The sequence below is a fragment of the Pinus tabuliformis genome, chromosome X (assembly GCF_031772625.1).
Source record: "Pinus tabuliformis cultivar Carrire ecotype Pingquan chromosome X, CPIR1, whole genome shotgun sequence".
Taxonomy (NCBI): domain Eukaryota; kingdom Viridiplantae; phylum Streptophyta; class Pinopsida; order Pinales; family Pinaceae; genus Pinus; species Pinus tabuliformis.
This window is the reverse complement of record NC_142308.1, coordinates 243,532,198-243,556,680: the sequence shown is the minus strand read 5'-3', so window position 1 is coordinate 243,556,680 and position 24,483 is coordinate 243,532,198. Positions and strand designations below refer to the sequence as shown.

At 35.2% G+C, this 24,483-nt stretch overlaps 1 protein-coding gene and 1 long non-coding RNA gene across 12 annotated transcripts in view; one reads left to right on the top strand and one right to left on the bottom strand.

Annotated features, from left to right (window-relative positions):
- Nucleotides 1-10,781: 10,781 nt before the first annotated feature.
- Nucleotides 10,782-24,483, top strand: part of LOC149139273 (uncharacterized) — a 108,576-nt gene continuing 94,874 nt past the window's right edge. The window contains exon 1 of the long non-coding RNA XR_016264666.1: nt 10,782-11,468. This is a non-coding gene — a long non-coding RNA (uncharacterized LOC149139273). The remainder of the gene's footprint in view (nt 11,469-24,483) is intronic.
- On the bottom strand, nt 15,985-20,493 carry LOC149139275 (protein NDL3-like). 11 transcript variants are annotated; one of them, XM_089449495.1, is made up of 7 exons: nt 19,953-20,493; nt 19,773-19,852; nt 19,583-19,691; nt 17,536-17,809; nt 17,316-17,394; nt 16,746-16,881; nt 15,985-16,637 (listed from the first exon to the last, which is right to left on the bottom strand). In XM_089449495.1, the coding sequence occupies exons 4-7, from the start codon at nt 17,600-17,602 to the stop codon at nt 16,392-16,394; spliced, it is 528 nt and encodes a 175-aa protein (XP_089305621.1). In that variant the 5' UTR covers nt 17,603-17,809; nt 19,583-19,691; nt 19,773-19,852; nt 19,953-20,493; the 3' UTR covers nt 15,985-16,391. The 11 variants fall into 11 exon arrangements, with proteins under 11 accessions (XP_089305621.1, XP_089305623.1, XP_089305628.1 ...); XM_089449497.1 differs by having other exon boundaries at nt 19,609-19,691; XM_089449502.1 differs by having other exon boundaries at nt 17,536-17,799; nt 19,609-19,691.

The window sequence follows — 24,483 nt, the reverse complement described above, 5'->3', positions numbered from 1 at the left end:
ACCATGTGATTTCTTGCTTGTGGTTAGTATTAAGAGTTTCAATCATTTTAGGATTGGGCAGACCTGAGTCTTGTGTTTCGGGAGGTTTTTCTTGTGTGCTGGTTGCATTGGCTGTTGTGACAGTCTCATGGGTATGTGCAATCGATTCTTCATTGATGTGTGCTTGTTGTACTAAAGGCAAAGGCCTCTGATTAGTTGGAGGACTTGTTTCATCATTAAACAAAATAAAAGAATCCATATCAGAATGGATTGAATAGATAGGGAAATTCTGGGGCTTTTCCTCACTACTTACCACATACTTCATCAGTGTTTCTCTATACAGTCTCTTTGGTTGCCCAAAGACTGAAATAGTGGCATAGGAGAGGTCTAATTGGAGAGATCCTTGGAGTTTTTCCCCCCAAGATCTTGACAACAACATGCCATACTTTGGTGGAATGTCAGCAACCACCACATCCATGAGGATTGTCTTGTTTGGGTATTGGACTAAGGAGACACACAAGTCTTTGATGAGGCCTAAACATTTGACCTGACTTGAGTCAAAGGAGAATAGATCTTTGTAGGGTCTTGTTACATCAAGGTTTAGATTCTCCATTACAGCTTTGGGCATAAGGTTGTGTGAGGCACCCGAGTCAAACATTGCATTATGTAAAACTTTATCATGTATGTGCAGACTGACATAAAAGGGTAGAACAGCTCCATGTGCTGATTTGCCATCAACTTCTGGACCAAAAAGCAACTCAGGTGTATCATCTAAAACATTCACATCATCCCTTTTCTCTGGCATTTGCAGTGATCTTTGGATTTGTTGCCTATACACATCATGCTTTGCAAGTTCAGATAAGGGGATGGAAATCTTAAGTTTGCTTATTTCTGCTTCTAAGTTGAATGGTTTCTCCAATGGAGTCTTTGTGTTGGAAATAGCAGATTTCCCCTTTTCAAGTGTATTTTCTGCGTTTTCCTCTTGATTATCAGTGTTATGGTGAGTGATACCTTGCGGTATTTCTGTTTTGGAAAGGCTTTTAAGAGTGCTATTTACATTTTCCTTTGAGGACGAAGGTAGCAGAGGCTGATCATTAGAGGGCTGCATGTCTGGTGTGTCTGTTATATCCTCTATTGTGACTTCTTTTGAATCTCGGATTGTTTGTTTGGTCGGTTCTGTGGAAGCAGCTCTGTCCTTAATCTTCTTGGGCTGCTTTGTTTCCTTTTGTTTGGTGGGCTCGGTTGCATCAATTATTCTAGTTCTCAGTTTATATTTTTTGTGCACTTCATAAACCGCTGAATCATAACCTTATTTGAAGTCAAAAGACTCCCCTGACTGGGTCTGAAATTGATTAAAGTCATGCTCATCTTGGTCTTGTTGAGTTAGGAAAATTTGTTGCTCACCCTTCAAATACACCAAGTTCATGTGAGTGTCCTCTATGGCATCACTAGATGTGGATGCTCCTGTATAATTTTCTTGGAAAGGAGGCCTTATATCACGGTCTGGGCTAGATCTACCAGCGTTTGAGTTCTGAGTTTTCCTGAAATTTGGGTTCCTTATGGTATTGGGCTGTTGCCCTTCCCATGATGATTTCCTCTCAACACTCTCTACTCTGTCTCCCAGCCTGTGCATGCCATTGATAATAACATCTAGCTTTTGATCTAAGGCTGAGGGCTCTTCCTTGAAGGTGGTTCTTCTCTTAGTTCTAGCTCTGTTTCTTTTGGCAATTAAATTTGCCTCCACAGTGACAGCCACATTTTGCATGTCCGCAAGGCTGTTAGGGGCTCTTTCTTTTAATTGGTAGAACATATATGGGTCGAATCCATCAGGGAATTTATATAAGGCAAGGTCAGGTGGGGGCCTTAAGTTTTGTGGGATAGCATTATAAATGCTATTGAACCTTGCACAATAGTCCAAGACTGTTTCTTGTGGACCTCTTTTGATTGTATCGTATTCAGCTAGTATGTGCAAGGGATCTTTCTTTTTCTCCCATCTGTTGATAAATGACTAGTATAAGGCTTCTGGGTCTGCTATGGAATTGGCTAGGAGTGCTCTAAACCCAGTCCTGACATCGCCTGTCAAACTTTGGACAAAAATCTTCATTCTCACACCATCATCTTCAATCTCATAGCTTTCAAAGTAATCCTGCATTTTCTTTGTATGCTGAAGGGCTGTGCAGGCACTTGTGCCATCAAAATATGTGATTTTAGTTTGGTAATCCTGAGGCATAGCCCCGGGATTTGCAGGCAGCTGTAAAGGTGCATATCTATTAGCCATATTAACAGGTATAAGCGGAACAACAGGGATAAATGGAACGACTGGAACAACGGCAATAATAGTGGTAATGGGAGTATGTGTAGCGAATGGAGGTGTGGAAGGAGTGCTTTGAGAGGTGGATGAAGAACAAGGGGAACTAGGGGTTGAACGAAATAAAACTTTGACAGGGGTTGGAACACAGCTTGGGTGAACTGCTTCAGGACTATTATCAGCAAAATCCTCTCTTCGCTCTAGCTTCCTGAGGTTCCTTGGGATTATATTGGGATTTTCAAAAGCTGCTGGGGGATTTGGGTCTGGATTTGACCTTGTATAACGTGAATTATTTTTGGGAGCCAGCTTCTAGCTTGTTTTTTGGGGATTTTTCTAAGAATATAAGGGTTAGAAAGAAACTTTTGAAGGTCTGGTTCCTTCCCAGTGGAGCTTTCCACATTGATTTGTGAACTTATCTGAGGATGTTCCCCAGTGGAGTCGCCATTATGTTATCACTCAGGTTGTCCTTAAAGCTCCTTAAAGGATACGGCCGAGGTAACCACAAACCAATCTTTTGACTGCAGGTCCTAGCCTACCTGCAATCAGAGAGGGCTCTCTCTTTATAATTTAGCTTTGTTTAAGGGATGATTTTAGGCTAGATATGATGCACATGGGTTTTGTTTGAGTTTGGTGGGATGGTTGATCTATTCAAGCAGAGTTGGGATGCATAGTGTGAAAAGTTCAAACCATTGGGCATGGAGTCGTGGATTAGGCTTGCTGTTGCGTTTTCTTGGTCACAAGAGGAATACAGAGCAGGATAGCTACACATAAAACAATATCTAGCTAGAATAAAGATGGAACGAAGGTCAGTGAATGAAAGGCAACTAAGTAGCTCTCATTATGCTAACAGAGGGAAGGTGAATGAACATTTATATAGGAGCAATCAAGGATTCCTAAACAACATTCATATATGAAGGAACTAGTGTAAATATGAGCAAATCAGTATTCACATTTAGGACTAATTCAGAGGAAAACATAGATAAATCACAGAAATTGAGAACATAATACAACTAAGTGAACTCTGAACTATTCTTTCTTTCTGCTATTTAGATAGTGAAACAATGATGGCATAAACACATATAAACCGTAAACAGAGATAAGAAACACTTATTGGGCTATGTAGAAGCGTTAGGATTCCATAGTCACTCTTCAGACATCAAAACGCAACAGTCAGTTCATCTCCCAAACATTCCAGCGATCTTTGATTATAGAGACTATCAAAAAATACAATGCAAGTCTAGAGGAAGTTATCGACCAACGAACCCTTAAAACAGTGCAGAGGGTGGTTTAAATAGAAAATATTTACAAACATCCCTTGAACAGGTGTCAAGGGAGAAAATATCTCAAAATATCTATCAAAACATATTCAAAAGAGATCTGTGCAATAATTGCTTCTAATGCTAAGTTGTGCTGGAAATAAATGCAATAAAATATCTAAAACAGGTGTTCATGAGGGAGCAGCCTCATCAAAATGGCTCTTTAGGGCTGCGCATGGTCCTGCAGCTTCAAAAATGGACTAAAAGAGTTCCTTGAGCCACGCGCTGTCCTCTGTGTGATAACTGCGCATTTAAGGAAGCAGCGCTGCTCCAAAATATGACTGGGTTCATTGTGTTTGCCAATATCTGCTTTGAAAACCCTTTACTTGTGCCTTCAAGTGGTCCTGCTGCCTTAAATGGCCAAAACTGTGAGTTGGTGAGCCTTTATGGCTCAGAGCTGCTTTATTGACTTTGCTGGGAGGCTCTTTAATGATTTCCTGCTTCGGGTTCAAAGTTTCCATTGAACACCTTCACTGATACACTTTGCCGCATCCTGATACACTTTGGCACTAAATCTGGGCCTTTTCTCACCACTGATACTCTTTAAATTGTCCCATCGCCCCCTTCTGCCTTTTAATGCACAATAACTGCTGCAAATGCTTACGTGGCCATTGGAATGCTATCGGCGCTGGCCGATCAAAAATGGTACTAAAAATGATGAACAACTGCTAACTGGCGGAAGACTGGATGCTGGAGGCACGCCGAGGCCAAAATCCTGCAATTTGGAGCTATTTCGGGCCTAGAGCGATCAAATATGGACTAAAGAATGCCATGTTTCTTTTGGAGGCGGGGCGGGCATGGGCGCCGAACTATTTAAAAGAAAATGGCCCTTTTCCATTTTATAAGGCAAAAAAGCTTTAAACGTGAAAATCCTTCAAAATTGGGGCGGGAGCGATTACTGTTCATAAGATTGAATGCTGGCCGTTGGATCCGGCGCGGGCCGATCCAACGGCTGGCGCTAAATCGCATCAGGGCGGACCATTGGTCCCAACACATAAAACCTCCGAAAAGCGATGAACCTGGCGGAAAGGGACTGGCTGTAAGCGGTTTTATCGGACCGCTTTTGGTACGGGCCCGGTTTGTGTCGGAAGCCGCCCGATACAACGAGAAATTGACACGCGCCACAGGCCCTACGTCACCCTCTGACACTTTTCGGGCGCTAAAGGACGGCGATCGAGGGCGATCCGAAATCACCGATGACCGTCGGATGGGAGGGCCCGGATCCGACAGATGACGGGATGTGGAGATGGCAGAGCGATACGACGGGGCTCGTCTAATAAACAATTGTTATTTCTGGAAAATTGCGTCGGGACAAAACTTTGGATAAATGAAATTGTGGGTTTTCTGAGGTTTTCGAGGATAAATGGTAAACGATATATCCATTTATAAGGTGCGCTTAGGGTTATTAAATCAACCGGGTGTTGATTCAATTCCCAAAAATAAAGTATGAACAGATATTCCATGGGACTCCGACTTTCTCACACTTCCAAACTTTGGGATATATGGCTAGATTGCCCAAGGGGGAAAATATATATATTTCTGGGATTTTTTGCACAATAATGCTATAATAATAGGGAATGGGAGAACTTAGGGAGCTATATAGTAAGTTTAGAAGTTAATATGAATTTTGAGATGTGGGAGAGAAACAGAGAGCTAATTAAGGAATAAACTTAGATTTAGAAGCAGATGAGGGTGATGAAGGATTTTACACAAGAAATGTGGCTTCTTTTCAGAGAAGAAGGTCACAATTTGTCATGAATTTTTCAAAGGAGAAATGCAAGGAGGACTATTTAGGGAGATCCTAAAGTCCTCAAGGGGATGTTAGAAAGAGAATCTCTGGGGAAAACAGGGGAAGTTAGACATGCTTTCATATTTTATCATCAAACTGCTGCATGGATACCTCTGCCAGTGCTAATATGTGCCTTTTTTATCAAGGCCAAAACTGAATAGAATCAGGCTTCTGCAACTTCTGGTTACCTACCCAGCTTAATACCTAGCATTTTTTGTTACTTCAGGGAGGGTGCACTTAGACTTGCAAACCCTCAATTGCTCTTTTTCTTTTTCTTTTCTTTTCCTTTTGAGTTTCTATCTACAACTACCCTTATCACTTCCAAGGCCCCAGATTAAGCAGTTGGGAACCTTTATTCTCTACCTAATCTACTAATCTGCCAAGATTAGACAGTTTGGACAGATGTTTATTCTCTATATTCTAAAACAGGAAATTGAAATCTAGGGAGACCAAGATTAAGCTGTTTGGACCTCCCTTAGCTGAAAACTCATCAAAAATGGAACACAACAGTGGCATTTAGACTAGCACACTCTCATAGATACTTCTATGGCCATCTGTAGCAAATATGGAGCATTGCAGCAAGCAAAGTATGACATATTTGGCATGTAAAAATGTCGGTCATGAAAGATGATTAACCTGCTGTAGCAGGAGGCTAACAAGGTCCAAGTCTCCCCCCGAGCTTGCTCACAAGACCAATGTCTTTCTGCAAGTTTTGCACAGATTGCTTTTGATATCTCGTCACCACCAGACTTAGCTACTCTTTTGTCTGACCTCTCAGCATGGTTCCTCCTCCCTCTCTCCATGCCCCCCCTTAGGGCTTTCTTCGGAGCATTCATAATCAGAGATGTAGTTAGGGTTTTCTTGACAATTGCCTTCCCTAACTTCCTTGTTATGAGAAGTTACAAGATTTGTTAATAGTCAAACAATTTTCTCTCTTTAATAATTAACACACATTAATACTTAATTCAAATAATAATCATAATATCTAGTTTTATTTTTACTGCGGTAAAATAAAATATTTTTGAAGACATTACATAATATTAAATAATTATTTTGATAATTATTATTGTTTTTTATATTAAATTGAATATTTTTTTTTCATATTACTTATTATATTCTCATATATTTGGTTATCTAAATGTATTTAATACTTTGATTTTTTTTAAATTATTCAAAATATATATTATGCAATTTAAATTTATAATTTAATCCATCCATGTATCTAAATGTTATTCAATACTTTTGAATTTTTTAAAATTATTCAAAATATATATTATGCAATTTAAATCTATAATTTAATCCATCCATAACAAAATTCTAGTAAAATTAACCTAAATAAATATATATAAACCACAAAACTTAAAACATGACCTACAATTTTATGAGATGCATCCTACAAACACCCAAAACACAGCCCAATCAGCCGTGGACTCTAGGCTTTGACGGGGATATTACCACCAATAGAGGTTACCGGTATAGTGATATGAGATAGCGACGGGGCAAACAAGAGAGAGAAAAAGGAAATGGGAGAAATTAAACATTTAACAATATTAAGTTACTCCCAGAAAAAACAACAACCAAGTTATTGTTTATGTTATGAAAAATAAATTATTCACATTCATGGTAGATTAGTTGATTCTAAACCATTTAGATGTATTTTGCCTCCATTTATCAATGAACAGGAATGGGTTAGTTTTATGTTAATTACGTTTTGGATAGATTTTTAAAATTGAGATTGTTTTTTGTTAGACATAAAACGTAGAGATATCTTAAATTCGAAGACTATCCTTAGTAATAGTAGAGTTTAAACTTTAAATGATATTATTTTTACTAAGAAGATTAATAATTTAAAAAATCATGGTTAGTTTATATTGTTTTTCAAAGATGTATGATATAATAGAGTTGGAGCAGGATAATGTTATTCAAATTAGCATAGATTAGTGGTAATAAAAATTTGAAAAATTAGAAATTTAATAATTAAAATAAATTAGCAGGATAATGTTATTCAAATTAGCATAGATTAGTGGTAATAAAAATTTGAAAAATTAGAAATTTAATAATTAAAATAAATTATTAAAAATATTTATATAATTTCTTAGAACATGGTATAAAAAGATGAAAAATAAATAATTGAATTGGTTTTTTGAACATGTAAAGTATATTTATGGAAAATTGGGATAATTTAATTAAAATGGTAGTTTTCTTAAGATTAATATGTTTTCTTTAAAACATAATGTATATGTTTGTGTTATGTCTAATGTCTAGTATATAAATGATGGAGTTTTTTGAAACATATTTGCATGTATTAGATATCATTTTTGGGATTCAACTGCGTTAAGTATGTCATTAACGTATGGCCATTTCCATGAGAGGTAGTCGTAACTGACTAATTTCTCATGATTTTTGAATGATTATAAATAACACGGAAACACTATTTTTATATAATTTTTAATGTCAATTATATAATTTTTAAAATTAAGAAATCAAAGTGTTAGGATAAACTTGGTCATAGAGTGAATTTGATCAGATCATTATTTAGTTTATAGTTGGGTGTTTATAGCTCTAGGTTTCAGTAATCCACGTTTTTTCCTAGTGTATTTTCATGTAATATAGCCTATTTAAGGGCATGATAAGTATATTGTAAGTTTTACTTAGGCCAACGAATAATAGATCCATTATTAATATCTTTTTTCCCCTCAAGGGTTTCGAGGATAATTTATGGTGTCCATATGTTGCCTTTCTTCCTTTCTATCAAATTTTTATTTATCTTTCCTTTTATAATAATAGTATTAGAATTTGGGTTAATCTAGGCTCTCGAATGTGAGTGGTCGTTGTTCGAGGAAGATGGAGTTCCATTATTGATAAAATTCTCTTATGAGAGAATACCTAAATCGCTGGCTGACAAGAATATGTAGATAAGAAACTTGTGGAGAAGAAGCTTGTTGTAGAGAAGAAACCCACTTTTGGGGGCGAGAAGAAGCTACCCAAGGAAGGTGATAGATTGGTAGCTAGTCGTTCAAAGGTAGATTAGTGATACAAATGGTGCCAAAATTATTGATGGTGGTGAAGTGAATTATGCAAGATATGGCCCAAACATACTAGTGGGCATTAGTAGTAGCTGGCAGTTAGAATGTATTGGGAAGTGCTTGAATGATCAAACTTTATGTTTCAATTCCAAGCCCTAGCAAGAAGGCATGGGGGCTAGGCATATGGGTGGCAAAGGACAAGTAGGAGGAGGTGAAGGTTAGAGGCATGAAAGATGAAATGAATAGTGAAAGGATTTCTATTTCGTACCCAATGATTACAAGCAAGTAGGCATAATTGGTAGAGAAGAATCATGCCATTGAATGGACGCAAGCAAGGCCAATGAGAGACTACGAGTGCAAATGGGGTTTGAAGGTCAAGTTAAGGTGACATGAGCACAATAGAGGATTATTGAATGGAGGTTAAGGAGTATGTGAAAATTATGAATCAAGATGGATTTGAGATATAATAAGTGAAAGGTCACATTATTGCATGGGAGAGATAAAGTAGATGGAACCAGTGGGGTAAAGGCTTGGTGAATCAGCCAAAATATTATAGAGAACCATAGTAGTGCATAAACACCTTAGAGCGTTTAGTCCAAGTCCTAAACCTTGGCCATAGGCAAGATGAATTCCTCAAAGTTGTTATAAGACCTATTATCCACACATACATGATGTAATGTGGTAACACATGATGTCATCCCTCTCATGGATAGAAAGGATGAAGGGTTAAGTTGTGGAGTGAACTACTTGAATGGACAACTTGAATAAGTATAGGGTGGAAGGTGCATTTATATACTAACTTGAGGGGAGAATGTAAGATACCAAGATGTGAGATGGTTTCTAAACCTTATATAATAAAAAAATGTGAGATATTAAGATGTGATATGGTTGATGAACCATTTACAAGAAAAAATGTTCTATAAATCTAACAAATAAAACTAACTAATATAGTGGTTGTTACACATGTATTCTTGTAGATGGTAAATTTTTTATATGGACTTCAAGAAAGATAGTGGGACCAAGTTAATCTCCCCAAGTAAAGTTTAAGAGGTGAATTGTTATGGTAGTTAGGGTAAACTTGACTTAGTCATAGAGCTAATTTGATATCTTCATCAACAAGTTTATCACCGATGCTTTACTGGCTCTAGCTTTTTATAACCCATGATTTTTTCCACAGTGTTTTCATGTAATGTAGTCTATTTACCGGCTCTAGGTTTTGCTGATCCATGATTTTTTCCACAGTGTTTTCATGTAATGTAGCTTATTTAAGTGCACAATGACTCCATTGTAAGCTATCTTTGGGCCAAAAACTAATAGATCTATTATTAGGAGCTTATTTCTTAGTATAGATTTCCAAGATAATTTATGGTCTCCATGTTTTTTTTTATGTGTTGCTATTATGATTTTATTTTTCTCTTTTTCTATAACACTAAAGCCAATGTCAATGTTTAGCATTATGTCTGGCTATGAGTGTATTAAGATAATCATCTATTACTATTACCAATTTTTTTTCCAAAATAAATCAATCAATTAAATATTATAAAAATAAATAAAAACCTAAATTTTTGAAGAATTTAATATATTTCCAAAAAAACCAATATTAATTTATAAAAAAATATATATTTAAAATATGCACATAAATCTCTATATAAATATAAGTAAAATCAATTTAATTACCAACAAACATGTAATATTTTATGATTTAGAGTTACAAAACCATTATCTCTTCCCATTAAAATAATGATACATATATTATACATATATTTTGAAAGCTAATTGATTAACCAATTTGCAACCAGACAACTCTTAGTTGTCATTTTCTTCCGAGGTCAATGTAGGATAGCTTTTTGAAAGTGGCAGGATAGATATTAAGAAAATGAGAAGACACCATAAAAAATTTAAATTTCTAAGTGCACGCGAAGACAATCACGAAGATACTTTCGGTGGAGGTAAAGCAACATGGCCGACCACCCACTACATATCATGCATCATGTATTTCATGTTATTGTGGCAGACAAATGTCTATGGAAATTCTAATATGATTTTTTTGTTAATTTGGTTCGAAATTTGGTAAATACATTACAGATTTTTGGTTAAATTTATTTCTATCATAAAAATAATTTAAATATTATTAAATTTATTTTTATCATAAAAACAATTTAAACACTTCCAATTTAATTTTTATTTTATTTTTTTAAATCACCAAATTCCAAAGTCAAAATATATTAAAAATTTTCAATGATATCCACGTGCCATCATCACTAATATTGAAAAGTGATTGCTCCTCATTGGCCGCTTGCACCCCCGTCTTTTAACTAGCCATCCTTAAGTCCATTGCGTCCGATCCTGGGATATTCCAGGAATCTGCAATCGACTTCAGCTCACAGCTTTTAAATTGCGTGGGTGCGAAGGAGTTTCAATAAACGAGTTATCGCTAAGCCCTTTGGGGTTCCTTGCGTCTCCTTTCCTCTAACTCTCCTGTGTCGCAAGATTGATCAGCCATTGCTGTTGGATTCCAGAACCTCATCACTGCTAAGACATTCTTAAATGTCCACGGCAGATCGGAGTTTTGCCGTGTCTTTCTGCCATTGCGTTTTCTTTATCACAACCCCCGTCACTCAATGGATAGACTGATTACCCTCGGGCTTGCCTCCATGGATCTGCAAATTGAGGTGATGGGGCGGTGCCGACTCGAACGGCAGCCATTTATTCAATCATTCTCAGAACCCATCTCCTTGAAGCCTCTGAGAGGAGGAGAAATGAGGTCTTGCAGACCCATAGATGTAAATTGAGGACGATCACTTTGTCCAATTGCAGAAAGAGGCGGCCGGACTCTATTAATCTGGCGTGGACTCTGTATGGATCAGTGGTTATGAGGTTCTTGAATGCCAACAGCCATTGCGATTCTTATGATATGAGAGAGCTAAAGAATTTTCTGTGGAGTAATTTTTTCTTTTATACGAAGAAATCAAACTGGGAGCAGCTCTCAACTATATATAATCCTGTGTGAGATTGTACCACCAGTCATGTGGGAACCAAACTCCACTTAGGTAGAGTTTATCGTTCAAAGTTCCAACAATACTGATCCTGTGGAAAAGGTTCTTGAATTATTTCAGGTACAAAGTATTTTAGAATTCGAATGTTTTTTTTTTCAGCTCTTGAACAAAACCTAGCTCGATTATAAATTTCAGAAATAATTTTAAAGTACTTTCCGTCCTTCGCTAGCTCATGCGGGCCAGAAACCCAGAAACTATGAAATAGATCGGCCACCTGCTGTTATTGTGGCCGTGGTTCTCAGATGAAATTTTCTTTGTAAAAATAAATATGGTTTTTTCAAGGTTACCAGCCATGGCTGAAAAATTATATACAGCAGTAATAGGTACAGGTTTTCAGGGTTACCAGTCATGTGGCCGTGGTTTAGTTGTTCTGGTCTTTCCATGTAATCAGCCGTGTGGCCATGATGAGCTGTGGAAGTTTTCTTGGTAAGAAATATATCAAGGTTAAGTGGAAAATCTATATCCATTTCTATAGTTTTTTTAGAGCAACGGAAAAATATAGAAGTCATATCCGTCATGATGTTCTGACATTGTCATCAGATATCGATATCATTTTGTGAAAGAATATCATTTTTGTTGTTAATTATATTGTTATTTTAATTGTAGAACTTTGATATATAAGGGTAAATGTTTGAGAGTTTTTTATCTTTCGAGATTTGTAATTCTTGCCATTTAGTTTTAAAGCTTTATTAAAGTTATGAAGTTCGATTGTTTATTTTTTTTTAAATTTAAAATGGATTTTATTTTATTATTTTATTTATGAAGTTTTATTAAAGTTATGAAGTTCGATTGTTTATTTTTTTTTTTTAATTTAGAATGGATTTTATTTTATTTTTTTATTTATCAAATGGGTTTGTTGATTTTTTTAATTAAATATCTTTAAAATGTTGAAATATTGTTATTAAGTTTTATTTATTTAATTCCAAATATAGATTTTATCACTGTATAAAAATATATTACAGATTAATAGTATTTTACAATATATTGTTTTACGATTAAAAAAAATGGAAAATAAAGTTTTGGACTTTTTAATAGGTCAATCGACATGTCTTGCATCATAAATGATTTGATTTGAAAATAAATCTATTTTCCATGAAAATGTGGTTATTACTTATCCATTATTAATTTTTTTTAGCTAATTAATGTTATTTTAATAATATTAATTTTACAAAAATTTATATTATATAAAAATAGCAATAAAATAAATTTGTTCACGTTTGGGTAAAGATAAGTACGTTGATTCTTTTTTAGTTTAAATGAAGTTAATAGGTGCATACTAAACTATTATATATGTAATTTTTTAAGAAACACAATTTATAAATACTTTTATAATGGTTTTATTTTAAAAGAATAAGGGATATTTATTTTAAATTTAAAAGTAAGAAAGAAAAAGAAAAAGAATTTAATATGGAGTACATGATACAAACATTTTAAATGTAAATGTTTAATGGTTGGTTGTATGTTTTTGAAAGTTTTTTTAGAGTAATCTATAACATGTTGATAATTCATTTGATTTCCATAATGTGTAATTTGAAGTTTGTGTTAGTGTATTTTTGGTGGATAGTTTTTCGGGATGTTGGGTCTTGCAATACTTTTATTGTCTCACATCATAGTTAAAAGTAGTAAATTATTGTTGTAATTTTGGTGAACAAGGTTTTTTCGCTTTTAGGATAGGTTCAAGTTCACTATTTTAGAATTTTTGTCTTACTTTAATTTTCGTCTCTTTTACCTTTTGAATACTGCGATCAGTAAAATTTGAAAAAAGTATCTGTCATCTTTAAGAATTTTCATTCCTAGAGCTCTCCTTCAGCATGAAAAAATAACAATATCTCACATAAAATGGCATACAATGATCCTCCAACAAAGTGGTATATATGGATCTGAAATTCAAATCATTATCTCAACAAAATCAAATAAACACATGGCAAAATTACACCTTACACCTCCAAGTTTGGGACAACCTGAAAATCAGCTACTCGGATGAAGAAATGACATGCACCATTGCGTTCCTTACAAAAAAAACCATGAAATTTGAATATAAACACAACCGCTTTCTATCTCTGTCAAATCTGAGCTCGTCGGGAATCTAAAAAATTCCTCAAAAGTTCTCTATAGATTCTTGTGTCCTCAAAATTCTTTCTCCGAAAAATCTTCTACTTAACTGACGACACCATTATCTTGGAAAAATAATGATCAATCTTAGTATAAAATTGACATATTTATGACATTATCAAAAATTAGCTCCAGGAAATCTAAAATATTCCTCCAAAATTCTTTAATTCGTGGTTCCGCCTTCCTCAGTCTGTATACCAGGCATGGTTCCATTGCCTCAACTTTTGTGTGTGCTCGTTGTTTCGGCTCTGTCCTCTGCCGCTTAAGTGCATTAAGTTTATAATGTATTGGGTTGGGAAAACTTCACAAGTTCCAGTTCATGGCCCGTCAACAATATGTGTCATCTATTACAAGTGTGGCCTCAGTTCATAGCCGCGGCACACTTTTTTGTAAGTTTTTGTTTAAAAAACACTGCCATTACACAACATAACCGCTTGATATCGATTTGAAGTGGCACTGTAACACAACGGTTTCATATATATAACCATCCATTAAACAATTTTTTAACCATCCAATCCATATTTATATATTGGTTTAAAAACAATATATATTGTAAATTGTACAATAGATCCATTAGCTTCATAAATGTGCCCCACCACCATCATAAATGTTATTGGTTCGTTAAACCATTGGCATTAATCACCAAAAAAAAGGTTTGGTTATTTTATTTCAAATAACCATATATCATTAAATGGCTACATATATGGTATATAACCAAGTTGTTTTTGGAAATTCGTTGTTTTTGTTTTAAAATAAAGTTATAATAATCATTATATAATTGGGTTTAATTACTAGCAATTGTCCCAAAAGGTACAAAGAGAGGCCGATAGGATTAGTAAAAGGAAGAAAATTGTATAGATAGTCAAGCATATACAAAGCTCAGTAGTGACGAAGGCAATAACCATGTTGACCATCCTGTACCAGTACATTTGATATTAAAAGAACAAAGCCAAAACCAAACCATTCATATCAATATAGTAAGTGTAGAACGCATTCATGCTTAAAGCTCAATAGATTCAATAGAGATTATTGGCAACAGGTTTTTTTTTTAAATAAAAAGTAAATTACAACGTTGTACATGGTAAATGAAGAGCGGAGAAATTTGTGATTTGCAAATATTAAAACAAATCACTTACATTATTGGTTGACACTACAACTAAAACATTAAGATTATTAAAATTTTGAAAATGATTTTAAATTTTCAAAATATTTTGGGAAATCTTTTTAAAATAAGGAATGAGCGGAGAAATTTGTGATTTGCAAATATTAAAACAAATCACTTACATTATTGGTTGACACTACAACTAAAACATTAAGATTATTAAAATTTTGAAAATGATTTTAAATTTTCAAAATATTTTGGGAAATCTTTTTAAAATAAGGAATGCAATTGCTAGTATAACCAACTTGTATATAAGATATTTTTTTTAATAAGTAATTGATTTTAAAAATAATATATTTATTACTTATTTAGCCTTATATAAACCCACGATAGCCTCATATCAACCTCAACAATTTGATGGATAGTTGGTGGAGTATCGGGATTGATTCAGATTCTGCTGATTAGACTCTGTTTCCTCTTAAAACATAGTCAAACTCCCGACTCCACTTGGACTGCGAAGAGTCTTATAACACTGCCAAGAAGCTTCGTATGGCATAAATTGCAAAGCAGTAAAGGCATTAGTGGACTTTAAAGGCATTAGTGGATATTTTTTTAATAAGTAATTGATTTTAAAAATAATATATTTATTACTTATTTAGCCTTATATAAACCCACGATAGCCTCATATCAACCTCAACAATTTGATGGATAGTTGGTGGAGTATCAGGATTGATTCAGATTCTGCTGATTAGACTCTGTTTCCTCTTAAAACATAGTCAAACTCCCGACTCCACTTGGACTGCGAAGAGTCTTATAACACTGCCAAGAAGCTTCGTATGGCATAAATTGCAAAGCAGTAAAGGCATTAGTGGACTTTAAAGGCATTAGTGGATATTTTTTTAATAAGTAATTGATTTTAAAAATAATATATTTATTACTTATTTAGCCTTATATAAACCCACGATAGCCTCATATCAACCTCAACAATTTGATGGATAGTTGGTGGAGTATCGGGATTGATTCAGATTCTGCTAATTAGACTCTGTTTCCTCTTAAAACATAGTCAAACTCCCGACTCCACTTGGACTGCGAAGAGTCTTATAACACTGCCAAGAAGCTTCGTATGGCATAAATTGCAAAGCAGTAAAGGCATTAGTGGACTGAAAAGAAGATGTCATACAGGTCAACTTGGTTAATAATTTACTCAGTTGAAGCTGTGAAAATAAAAAATGTATCAGAAAGGATTATGAATATATATCTTACTCATGCTTGTAGGCTTTTTATTTGGAGACTTTTAGGTTTCAAAAGCATATACATCATATTTATTAGGTGCCCAAATTGTAGCCCCAATTGTGTCCTGGAAAAACAGAAAAATATGCCTGTGAAAAAATTTCAAAAAAATTTAAGCAGCTAGTACAGACCTCCCAAGCCATGGTGAGAACATATCGGTGCCTAATAAACATGGAATTACATCAACTCGATGTCAGAGTAAAATTTATAGCATGGCTGCAGGCATATACATTGGCAGTGAAGGCACCATGGGTAATGTTTTGTTGGTCCTAATGAGACACATAGTCCTCCAAATCAGCTCCACACATTACTTATTGCTCAAGTGAAAACAGACCCTCACCGATACAGAGCATTACATGCAAAATGTTTCAAGGTACTTAGTTAAATTGCCACTACATGTCTGAGAGTGCTCCTTAATCATCCATAGCTGCAACACGTGTTTTGATCGGTTTTAACTTCAGACCTAAACTTTCAGGAGACAACAATTCAGCTGAGATGCAAGACGGACTTAAAGGACTGGTTGGACTGGGGCTAGTCCCATAGCTGCAAAATAACCGGGGAGGAGGCCTGTAAAAGCCATATCCCATCAGAAAGTATTCAATTGGGATTAACATTGCATGGGGTTGTTCCTCTGTCACAAGTGATCCACAAGCTTGGACCTGTCATGCATTAATAACAATTATGTCAGCCATGTTGATGTCAGTTTGCCTCTACAGGAAAGTTTTAGTGTCTTAAAGATCAACTTTGAGAAAGTGAAATGTTATCACCTCAACCAATGCATTGAATTTTTTGTCCATTTTGGCACACATGTGAAGAGCTTCTGAATGAAATGGAGAGTTTTCTCCTACAGATATGAGTGTCCTACACTGCAATTTCTTCAACCCTTCTGTCAGATGATATCTCCTGCAGGAAACATTAATCCAGATGCAGCCCCGTGTCAAAATCTCCCCCATTTCCGAAAAGCAATTGTAGATGCATACATTGCTTATCATCATTTCACACAAATTGAAACGAGTAACAAACCACCACTTTGTTTTATCTCTCTTGTGGTAACCTTCACTAAGTAATATCTGATCTCACATTGCATTTTACCAGTAGCAGACACCATTGAATTATTCAGAACATGACACTCTAGGTTAGGTATAATACCATCCTTCCCCTCCAGCACAACAGGGTAACTAATGGAACACATGTAATTTATTCCCCTTTGGTATCCTACCATAATTGTTAGAGTAAAAGATTAGGATGCAAGAAAAGGAACTAAAACAATATATTAATCCTTTAAAAAGAATGTAATACGTTGAATGCAGAAGCTTGATCTCATGCCGTTGCCCTACATCTTTCTATTTATACACATTGTTTGAAATTTCTCCTGCACCAGAGGTTCCAATCTCCAAAGTTGTCCAAAAACAGTAGCTGCCACAAGAGATCCCCATGTTAGGAGTTAGTATCTTGAAATTAAGTGAAAATTTACGTCTTAAGATTAAGTAAAAAATTGTGTCTTAAGACTTGCATGAAATCCTGTGTGATTCCAGAACAGAAATAAAAATGTTATACCTGAGAGGTTTGTAATAGCATTAGATATTGCCAGGGCTGTACATACTCCTTTACCACCACCTGACATGTCTTAAGCAGTAGGCTCATTACCATACAAGTGATATAAGATCTCTAGTTGCCATGGATAGTATATCAGCATAGGAAACAATGCCTGGACATTTGGCTTCAATGGCAGCGTTTTCTCGAGAAATGGCGTCGAAGCCATCGCCAGGTAGTGACAGATTTATTTCTGCATCTTTCTATGCCTTGTTATCAGGCATGGAGCTGATGAGCACTAAAATACAAAATATAATTAATTAAATATTCTTTCAAATCCAATTCAAAATAAATAAATGTGATACACAATAGAAATTTTCCCTTTATAAATTTCTCCATACATTTCACATGAAATCAAAAGTAATAAACTGTAATATATATAGAGTAAAAGCAAGCTAATAGAAAGTCTTAAACAACTAAGTATTTTCTCTTTTTTAGTAATATCAACAACCTAAAGGCAAGCTAGCTAGTAATAGGGGCCTCTTTCCTGGGACACATCTACACCTCATACTTCAAAGTCACAACATAGCAAAAATATTTGTTGGCATATGTTTTGCAATTAACATCTACTCTATTACCTTTCCAAAGCATTTTGATCTACAGGGTGTTATGGGTGTTAGAGAATGCTGTCAATGTTTATTATGATCTCAATTCAATTCAGCTGACATGAGCATCCTTAGTTGTCATTGTCATTTCAATTCGATTAGTTGGGTTGTATTATCTCAAGTTGAAATAGAAAACACATTTATTTTTATATGGGCTAGGGCAACAAAAATGTTTAGAAATAGAAAACACACTTATATGGGCTAAAGCCACAAAAATGTTCATAGTAGATTGATAAAGGGAGAATAAAGAATGGGAAACCTGCATGACACCATTTCTAAGGGATTGATTTCAGACAAGGAGGCAATGAATTACTTCAACGTTGACAAAATAAACATGCCTACCCTAAACTACTCATTCGCACAAATCACAACACCTATTGCCGCCGAGAAAGCAAGGGCGTTGTCCCTCTGGCAAAACCGTGAGCAGCACTGGGCAGAGGCAGAGGAGGTTATTGCAGAGCCTATTACCTTACCGGGTGACAGAGGCAAGAACAAAACAAAAACAAGAACAGGGCCGCAGTTCAACACGAAGATGTCATGCCAAATTAGGTAACGGCCCTTTTATGTGGATACCCTGTAACTTTTACCACCCACCTCACCTCACCTGCGTTTTCACCTGCATTTTTTTTAGGGCTTGCCCTGTGAGGAATTAGTTTTGAAAACTATAGGTGTGGCATAGTAAGTCTAATTACGCATATATAATAAATAACAAATGAATGGTCCTTATTAAGAGTATCTATTGTAACAAAGCTGATTGAGTTTAAGCCAGGTCACCCGTTACCAGGAACCAGCTCGACCTCCCCATTCCCAACAAAATACAAATTAAGGTAGAGCAATATTGTTAATGGAATACCACAGAAATAAATTAATGAGTTACTGGGGTAAACTATTCGAGAACTATAATTTAAATTAAGAAATTGTGACTGCAGTAAAAGATTGTTTAGTGAACATTAAGGAATTATCAGTGACGACCCTTGAGATAGTAATTTATAAAACCATACAGATGTTCTGTGAACAAATTTCGAAAGAGTGAATGCTACAATATAGATTGAAGTTCCTATAATTATATTTTAATAAATGCATGTTACAACAGAATTCAGAAATCCTTGTGAGCAATTTCATTTACCCACCATACAATGTTCTATGAGGGGAAATTAAGTAATGATTGAAACCCCTATAACATGAAGAGTAGCATATACACATGCATCCAAAGATAAATAAACCCGAAGCATAGAAGTAATTTATTTTCTGTCCCACCAGAAAACTAACTAAAGAAATAATTTAAAGAGGGCGTAATCCATACTGGTAAAACATTGTTATGACTTGGTTCAAAGCCCAACCAGTATCATGCTAAAACCTTACAAAAAGTCACTATATAAACTAAGGAACAAAATTATGGCCAACACCTAAATTGGTGTAGGATATAGAAGACCTCGTGCAGCGTGGTTTCCGGGGTGAAAATCAGCTCCTGCGAGAAATGCCTTAAAACCCTGCCAAACTACCCAGAACAACAATCTAGAACAACAGTTAAAGGGTCATATAAAAAAAACAACTGGAAGAAAGAAAAATAAATCGAAACCCTTGGTTATCACTTACCAGGGTTTATGTTTTGCAATTGTCCAAAAACGATCTTCAAATTCAACACTGAAATGGCTAACAACTACATGGAAGAACCCCTGCACAATTATAGTCATTTAGTTCAAATAGAAATGCGAGAATGAACTCAAATGAATAATGAAAATAGCATAAAAGTCTCAAGCATAAACTTGGCGATACCAGTTGGACAGTTGCAGGAAATGGGGGCTCTTGGCACTGTCAGCTGAGAAGGAAGGGCTTGGAAGCCTAGCAAAGACGTAGACGCCATTTGTGAAAGGTATTGAGCAGTGTCGTGAGAGAGTTCTCCAACACTAAGGGAAACAAAAACAATGTAATTAAAGATGAAAAGCTGTGTGTAATGGCTACAGCAAGCAGTACCAATGGCATGGGGTGTCTATAGCAAGGAGATAGCTATGGTGGAGGTTGCCAACAAGTGAAGGGTTGGTGAAACTTGTAGAGCTCGGCACCACGGAGTCCAGGCATAAATGAGTTGTCCAGGAGGTGAAGGAGCAGGGTCTCGTTACTGTGACGGATTATTAACAACTCGAGACTGAGATCTGCAATTTGGTGATCCAATGACGATGCTACACTCGCAGCCATGCAACCGACACCTGGTGGGTGGAAAACATGTTTCGGGAAAGTTCTGCGAAGGCTAGCAGGCGGCGGCATCCATGAATACCTCCGCCCCTTCTTTGCAGAGAGGCCGATATGCAGGCCGATATTCAGGTAATTAGGCCGAAGACGAAGAGCGCCAGGTGTTTGAGGTAGTCGTTTTCTGAACGAAGACGAAGTTCGCCAGGTGTCAGCGTATAGTAGTTTCCTGAACAGAGACGAATTTTGCCAAGTGTCAGCGTCAGAAGGAGTAGGACGACGAAAGGTCCCTTTCAAAGAAAGGCCTATCGGCCTAATTATTATTATTTTATTTATTTATTTATTTATTTTCTTCTTCAGGTGTAAGAGATGATGATGGAATGCCATGTGTCAGTAGATGATGAGATGTCATGTACACTATGGGTTCCACTTGCTCGCTGGGATGCCATGTGGAACATTGTGGGACCTCTTTTGTTTATCTTGTCAAACTTCAAATTGCAATAATTTGGTCATAAGGACTCAGATTTGAGTGTGGTCCACGCCACCGAAATCACAATAACGAGCACTACACCTTGGGTTTCACTTCATTTTGAAGAATTTGATTTTTTACCCTTTCTGGGGCCACCTGGATTAGATTTCTATTGAGATTGGAAGACGAGGTAAAAGCACGTCTGCTTGTCTGTTAGGATAGGAGAAGATATAGAAAAAGAAAATATAAGATGAAGGATGAGAAGAAGGAATGTCTTGAATATTAAAGTGTGCAAATTTTATTTCAAATAGGTGGTAGACAATTTTTCTTTATTATTTTGTAAATGTTCAAAATAGGTTAGAAGCGGAAGTTGAGAATTTCTCTTTTATTCCTTAGTATCTTGTAAATATTTAAAGTTTTTCATTCTATATCTTAAAAAAAAATATGTACGTCTCTTTTGTAAATATGAATCTAAACCTTAGATTTCATAGTTTATATAATACTTCATAGCACTGTTATTGCCAGTTAAGTTGTTCCTTAGAGACTTTTTCCATATATATTTGAAATGTATAAATAATTTTTAATTTTAATAAGAAAAATACAATAAATTTTAATATAATTTGAGATATATAATATTTTTTTATTTTATTTTATTTTATTTTTTAAATAACTGGAATAACTACTATGCAATTATTTTCTTTTTAAAAAAATTTGATACTTATCTGAAAAAAAAAATACAAACATAAAAAATAATATATTAAAAAGTAATTTTTATTTTAAAAACAATTATATATAACAAAATAAATTGTCTTTTATTCTAATGTTGAAAAAATTATGCTTCAATTTATATGTCATCAAAGATGTGATCAAAGATAAATGATAAATCACTAATACGAGTGCAAGATCATGAAAAAATATAACAAATATGTAGAGAAACAACTAAAAAATTGTTCATTTAATTGTCAACTTGGGGTTCAAGGGAACTTGAGAACTGTTATGTGTCATATATGAGTACAATCATGTATGTGTCTGAAGTTGTAGTAACTAAATGATCATCACAGTTCAAGACATAAAGATTTTTTTACAAGTCACTAGGTAATCTAAATCACACATTTAATCTAATCTGCACTTGTAGGAATGTAAAGGAACATTGTATAATATATGTTGCAAGAAAGTAAATCTAACTTGTAGGAACTAAATCACTCTTGTAGGAAACTAAATCACTCCAACATCTAAGGGTGACTTGCTCAAGTATTAAAATGATCTTTGATTATTGTAACTAATATGCAGTTGCATGTGCAATGAAATGCATTCAATCACAAACAATTAATTCGCAATTGATTGTAAAATAATCATAACCATAAACCAAATGATTGATAAAATAACCAATCCAAAGTGTTTAGGAGTAATTTTTATTACTACAATATAATTGTAACAACAAACCTAACTCATGAGATGTTGTAAATCCTTCATAAAATCATCTAGTGAGTAAATGAGGATAACTTTAACACCTATGTTGCAAAAATAACCCTTTAGTTCAAAGTTGCAACAATGTAATTTATCAGAGTTTCAACAATTAGTAATTCAGAATTGCAATAATACAAAAACAAAGTAAATGTAAAAATATATAGAAATAGAAATTACAACAGTCTCTATGTTATGGATGTAGATAGTACCTAAGTAAGGAGGCTTTCCTACCTCCTTAAACAAGGCATTGGTTAGAAAAAAAAAAATACAAATGTTCATGACACCATTACTTGAACTGGAGCAAAAAGGAAATTAAATTTAAGAAATATGGAAAGTATAATTACTTGTTATTCTTTCCCAATTCTCAATTTTCAGTTACTAGTTACCTAAATCAAGGAGAATAGAGAGATTAAATTATACAAGATGTTTTTAATCCAAATAAAGAAAACTGGTGGATGGAAAACCATGAGAGTTAGACTCTTCATCTTGTTACAACGATTTTCTCAATAAATGGAAAAAAATGGGGCATCGATTGACTTGATTTGGTTGTGTGATAGGTGGTGGTTAAGTCATCCTTTTTTCTTGGTCATCCAATTGCTCCTATCATCTTCCTATGTGGGGAACTATTTATTGACTTCTTGATTGGTCCAAAAATGAAAACTATATGGTTAAATATCTTGTTGGCACAAGGGGTGTAGAGTTGCAACAACGAGAAAAATACAGAGTTGCAACAATGCAACATTTCCAGGGGAAACAAAAGTTTCAACAAGAATATGAGGGGAACACGAGTTGCAACAACATGAATTGTAGCACTAGAGTCGTAGTAGCAATGACAACAATCCATAGTTGTAGCTCTTTGTAGTCGCATTTCAGAGCTACAACAACAATGGAGTGTTTTAGAAGTTGTTACATCTTGGAGTTTTATAAATTGTACTTTGCTCAAGCAAAGAGAGTTGCAACCATTGTTGAGACACTTACGCAGAGTAGTACCTATTCTTGTGTCATGTATGCCACTATTAGTATAGAAAGACAACAATTTCCTGAAATATACATATTAAGAATATGTACTAAAAATGGCATATAGAAGGATATTCGTACCTTCACCAAAAAAGTATCAATATGGATGGAAAAGGTAATAGGAAAGGATGGAAAATGGGAAAATGGTGGAAAAAATGGTATTATATGGGTATAAAAAATATGCCAATTTCAACATTTATTATCTCCCCCCTAGTCGAACCCATTGCATGTCCTCATGCAACCAGTAGTCGGTCCAAATATGAGAAGGTGAGGATTCCATGGAGCTATATCCTACCTCATCTGCATGAAAGTATCCTCCTATTGTATGGATTTCCCTCTAACAAGTCAATTCTTGCCTTTTGGTCAACTTATAATCCTTCGTGTACTCTTTAGTTAGAAACCAAATTATTGGATAATGAAATTTCCACTTAACCAATTGTTTCTATTAGCCTCCTGCTGCAGCAGGTTAATCATCTTTCATGATCGACATTTTTCATGCCAAATATGTCGTGCCATGCATGCTGCAATGCTCCATATTTGCTACAGATGGCCAAAAGAAAGTCTTCATAGGATTGTGCTACTCCAAAGGCCACTGCTGTGTTCCAATTTTGATAAGCAATCCATTTTTCGGTCCGAGGCAGTTTTTTCAGTTGGAGGTACTTAGGCTGGAGTTCACTAACATCTCTCTTTTTCTCATCACCCTTATTATATAACTCCCTACTACTTTTTCCCATCCCCTATTAAAATCATGTATATAAATCCCCCTATGTAAATACCCCTTCCTGGCATTATAGCCATAATTCTACTAAGTCCGGGAAATCTCAGTCCATCTGGGACTGTTTTTAGCCCATCCGAGTCATTAAGGAGCTAGTTCGACATCTGGTCAGCTAGTAACCTCTCCCTTAACCCCAAAAACCCCCAAAAAACCCATGTTTTCACCTTCCCCTTGTAAAACTTCACCCTGATGCTGTAAAACCCACATTCCGCCCCTAACCCAAAGTTCCTGTGCATAATTATTAACCCGCGCCTTTATTTAACCCCATAAACCCATTCTCCTAAAGTTTATAACCCATCCGCCGCGCATATTAAATTCGGAATATTCCTGCGAATATTCCCGCCCGTTAACCCCCTATCCCGTCGCGTCCGCCGCCAGCCGTCCGATCCACA